General features: G+C 41.3%; 1 protein-coding gene across 1 annotated transcript; it reads left to right on the top strand.

The window, feature by feature from the left end:
• The first annotated feature begins 139 nt into the window (after positions 1–139).
• On the top strand, positions 140–3,759 carry LOC143018348 (serine/threonine-protein kinase Chk1-like). Its single transcript, XM_076173708.1, has 3 exons — positions 140–227; positions 3,005–3,512; positions 3,612–3,759. The coding sequence occupies exons 1-3, from the start codon at positions 140–142 to the stop codon at positions 3,757–3,759; spliced, it is 744 nt and encodes a 247-aa protein (XP_076029823.1).
• Positions 3,760–4,930: the final 1,171 nt, after the last annotated feature.

The raw sequence follows: 4,930 nt of genomic DNA, 5'->3' as shown, positions 1-4,930 counted from the left end.
ATCGATGCGTTCAACCCGTACATGTCAAAATATATGGTAACAAGATCTGAACAACATAATCAGTCTTGACCCACGTAAAGTTGGTACTATATATCCTAGAAAAAAAACCATTTGATAAATTTTGGTTGTTATTGAAAACATGGTTATCAATAACACGGTTATCAATAACAACAACATTGGCAATGTTGTCACTGTTACCATGAAGATTCTTCAGACCAATCCCGATAGTCACTCCCTGTGACTAAGTTCCTTCATAATAACTTTAATTGCCACTAGATGGCTCTGTCTAGCCAAAGAAAATCCCCCGTAATATTGTCCCCCACGTGCCCTATGGTCATTTCTGCAGAATCGCCTGACATTGAGCAGAATGAAGTTATGTTGGCAGTTCGGTCGTATCTTCGTTTTCCGCAGTCATTGTTCCTTCATGTCTCAGACCTTTTGCATCAAAGCTTATTTAACCTTTTTCATCGAGTAGAAGGAATCTCAAAGCTTAATACAATCGCCTCGCGATAGACCTAAAAATAGATAAAAATGTAGGGTTAGATTGATGTAGGAACTCTTTAATAAACATGGAGCAACCCAATGGCAGAATACAGTCGCCTGGCAAGATCCAAGAAAAACAAGAATAAAACAAAAACAACAATATAAATAAATAATTACATACATAAATAGCATGAATAAGTACATAGATAAACTGAATGAATAGATAAATAATAAAATAAAATGAAATATCTCATGCTTTCCTTCAGTCCTTTGCCTTTTATTGATTTCCTTCATCTGAATAAACTCGCCCATCGGCAGTCAGAATAAAACATATAAAGTCGACGTCGGCAACGAAGGGATGTTTGGGTCTTCGTTCTCTTCTGTTGTTGAAATCGTCTCACTTTCGTTTCGTATTTTTTTTTCATCTTCAAACGCTTCATTTTCCCGTTGTCAACTCGTCCTTCCTTCTTTGTCACCAGATCTGTCCTTGCTCCGATTCGATGTTGCTTTTCCTCCGCTCGGCTCCTATTCCTCTTGTCTTTGAGTTCTTTCAGTCCTTCGTTCTTTCCTTCGGGTCTGTTTCTCGTTCTCTCTGGTTTCTGTCCTCAACCCCGAAGTTCCTCTTCGAGAACCCGTTCATCACTTTAAATTCTTGTCGACTCGGCCTCTCTCACTCTTCAGCCAAAGATGGGTTGCTTGTTATGAACTGTGGTTTACCATTGCTTCGATCCGTTTGGACAACCTAGCGCCTCTGTATGGCCGAAGAGTGTTTGTTACTAAGTGAAACGACGCTTTAGATCTTTCCCAGATCGCTGGGATCCTTTCTGGTATGTTTTCGAACTCTTCCCTGTCCTAATGGTCTGCGGCGGAATATTTTTTGTTCATCGTGTCCAAAGGAGGGGGGAGGGGGGAGAAGGGAGGGAGGAGGGAGGGAGGAGGGAGGGAGGAGGGAAGGAGGAGGGAAGGAGGGAGGGAGGGAGGGAGGGAGGGAGGGAGTGAGTGGAAGGGAGATGGATAGTGTGGTGGTGTCTGTTTTCTGTGTTCTCGATGCAACAATTTTTAACCCAAACGAAGCCTACCTTTGTTCTCTCTTTTGTTATGTTGTGTTATTTTTGTTCTCGCAGAGGGACAGAGAGATACCCTTGAAAAACAACAACAATAACGCGATCTTCGTTTTTCCCACGCCAGTCACGACCCTGGGCGACTTTATTCAGCTGAAGGGATGTCGCCGAAGTGAAGGGGGTAGCGACAATCTCGACGAATCCCTTCGTGACATGGGCGCCCTTTATGAGCTTTACTCTGGCTGTCATCAAACGACTTTATTCATTGAAGAGTCATCACCACAATGAACGGATGCCATTAATACAACGAGACTTTGTATATATCATCTTTGTTGTTAGATATTTGATACATTCTCATACATGATACCTCCATCATAATGCAATTATTTTTGCAAACAAGATTGTACTAATACAAAAAAGTATATGTATATATATATATATATATATATATGTATATATATATATATATATATATATACTATAATAAAGTAGTAGCCTCTGTCTGTCTGTTCACGAACTCCTAGGGTTTTGGAGATAGACCCCGAAACCATATATATTCTGAAACCTTATAACCCAAGGTACTTGGATAACTATCATTTGTATCTACTATAATAAAGTAGTAGCCTCTGTCTGTCTGTCTGTTTGTTCACGAACTCCCCCCAAAACCCAGGCTACTTGGATAAGTATATTTTATTTCCAAAGGGCGTTTCCCTCCTCAAATTGTTTTTTTTTCTCTTGCTTTCTTAATATGTTATTTTTGTTACCTTTTCCATTGAGTTATATTGATACGTGTAACTTTTCTCCACAAATTTGATCAAAATTAGATTGATCATCATTTGCTCGCAGCAACGCGCGGGTAATTTGGCTAGTGTGTGTATATATATATATATATATATATATATATATATATATGTATGTATATATATATATGTATATATATATGTATATATATATATATATATATATATATATATATATATATGAACACACACATACACAAAGTTCGGAAAGAAATACATGTGACTGCAACAGTGGGAAACGGAAACAACATATTGCAGTGTAAGCAAGATTTTTCCGAGCTAATTTCATATGACGTTGCCTGAGAAGGGTTCACTTACGATAAACCAGCCGGAGATGGTATTTTGTCAGGAGATTTTCAGCGATGTTCTTCTTCAGATTGTTTTTCTGCTGTTGGCGACGAGAAACTACTAGCGAAGATATTTGGAGCACCACCAAAGAGACTATCAAGAGGACAAAAAACACTTCGGGAAAAGGGCGAATCGAACCCCAAAACGAAAATGAAAGTCCAGGGTCAACAAAGATTGCCACTACCCCAACGGCTACATTCAGTCCCGTGACGATCATCCCTTCACGTGAGCTTCTCGAGAGGAACAGAGAAAAAACACAAGCTCATAAAAGTTGCAAGAAGCAATAAGAAGACGTCAAGTTCCTCGGAGTAGGTTCCTTCGGATACGTCAGACTCCTGAAGAACGTTAAGACAGAGGAGTTTCTGGCTGCAAAGGAGGTCAAGTGGAAGTCCACCACCTCCTCCTCCAAGGAACTCATCGAGTCCATCATCCACAGTCAGCTGGACAACAAGAACGTCATCCGGCTGTTCTTCTGGAGGAAGTTCGGACAGACGCTCTTCATGTACCTCGAGTACGCCAGCGGTGGCTCCTTCGGGGACTTGAAGGGAGCCTTGGCCGAAGAGGACGCCCTCCGATACTTCAAACAGCTGAGGGAGGGCGTCGACTTCCTCTACTCGAGGGGCGTTGTCCACAGGGACATAAAGCCAGACAACCTACTCCTCACCGAAGACGAAGTCCTCAAGATCGCCGACCTGGGACTCTGCAGTATCTTCGTGTGGAGGGGTGTCGAGGTCCCCCAGTGGGGGTTCGTGGGCACCCAGCACTACATGGCCGCCGAGATCTTCACGGGCAGGAGTTACAGGGGCCCTCCCGTCGACGTGTGGGCATGCGGTGTCGTTCTCTTCAGTATGCTGACGGCAGGACCCCCCTGAAGTAGAGCCCTCACCATCGACAAAAATTACGTCCTCTGGGTCCACAGGAGAAAGAAGATTTTCAGACAAGAGTTCTGGAACAAACTCGAGGGCTTATCCTCGTTGTCGCTACTGAAGCGACTTCCGGCCATCGACCAATTGGAGCGAGACTCCAACTGGCATCAGCTCCGCCGTCAGGAGAACAAGCACCAGTAAATCAACATGAACCAGAGCAATTCACTGTCTTCATCAATATTGCCATCAACTCATCGAACCTCTCCACTGAACGTTACTAAACCATCTCTGGACCGCTTCCACTTCCTACGAAAAACGGTCCTCACCAAGGGTCACTAGCACCAGTTTTCTAAGGCCACCCTTTCCTCTACAAATCAGAAGGGGAATATCCCCTCAGCTGAATAAAGTCCCCGGTCGGTAGTCAAGAGAAATACATTGAAAAGCCAACCACTAGGAAGTGTTGAAACCCTTTAGGCCAAAGCTACAAGACGGTGGGGGGGTCAGACTCTTTTCGAGCCAAGGCTGAAGCTTAGACTAGTATATATATATATATATATATATATATATATATATATATATATATATATATATATAAGAATAACTAAAAAAAATTTACTCCCGGCTGTCTTTTAATGAATCCGGGTGTATGTCTCCCACTGAACCGGCAAAAAGGGACACGTGTGTAATAAAAGTTTTAACCATTAAAAAAGGAGGGCAACAAATCTTACGATTAGATCACCAGGAACAATGCCTTTAGAAACCGAAGCCGACAAAAAGAAGCGTCAAAGACATTTTTGGAAGTGGGTTACAGGTACTCGCAAAATTTCAAAAGCCGCTTTACAAAATGATAAGAGTTCGAGTTGCCGACTACGGAATGAACATGCCCAAACTTTTCCAAGCTTATACCAGGCTGTCAATTTTTTTTTGTGTTAAGGAATCTGTGCGGGAATTTCATCGAAAGGTGATTAAGTTCAATGATTCTCTACGAAACAACAAAGATTTTCAATATTCCGATGAAATGTTTGACAGTCTTGAATTTTTTGATGGAGAAATTGAAGACAGTGTTTCGCCGTGGCTGGCGAAGCCAGGTGCTTATATATATATATATATATATGTATATATATATATATAATATATATATATATATATATATATATATATATATATATATGTATATATATATATATATATATATATATATATATATATATATATATATATAATAACATACAAAAATAAAGACTCAATAAAACAGAGAAATCAATCGATTTTTTTGCCTTTGGTGGGCGAACCCATTACCAAAAGGCAACACCCCCGTAAGGCCAAGCACCCACGGCGAAGCCGTGGCCGGCGTGACGTCACGGCAACGGGG

Source organism: Oratosquilla oratoria, chromosome 34 (genome assembly GCF_046742065.1).
Source record: "Oratosquilla oratoria isolate Oo_2021 chromosome 34, ASM4674206v1, whole genome shotgun sequence".
Taxonomy (NCBI): domain Eukaryota; kingdom Metazoa; phylum Arthropoda; class Malacostraca; order Stomatopoda; family Squillidae; genus Oratosquilla; species Oratosquilla oratoria.
The sequence above is the reverse complement of the archived record's forward strand: the minus strand, read 5'-3'. Positions and strand labels throughout refer to the sequence as shown.

Bases quoted from the DNA above. Each gene is read 5' to 3' on its own strand.
- LOC143018348 (XM_076173708.1), top strand. From the start codon at position 140: ATGGTTATCAATAACACGGTTATCAATAACAACAACATTGGCAATGTT. The intron at 228-3,004 runs GTCACTCCCTGT...TCCTCGGAGTAG, and splicing joins TCTTCAGACCAATCCCGATA to GTTCCTTCGGATACGTCAGA. The intron at 3,513-3,611 runs GTGGGCATGCGG...CTGGGTCCACAG, and splicing joins AGGGGCCCTCCCGTCGACGT to GAGAAAGAAGATTTTCAGAC.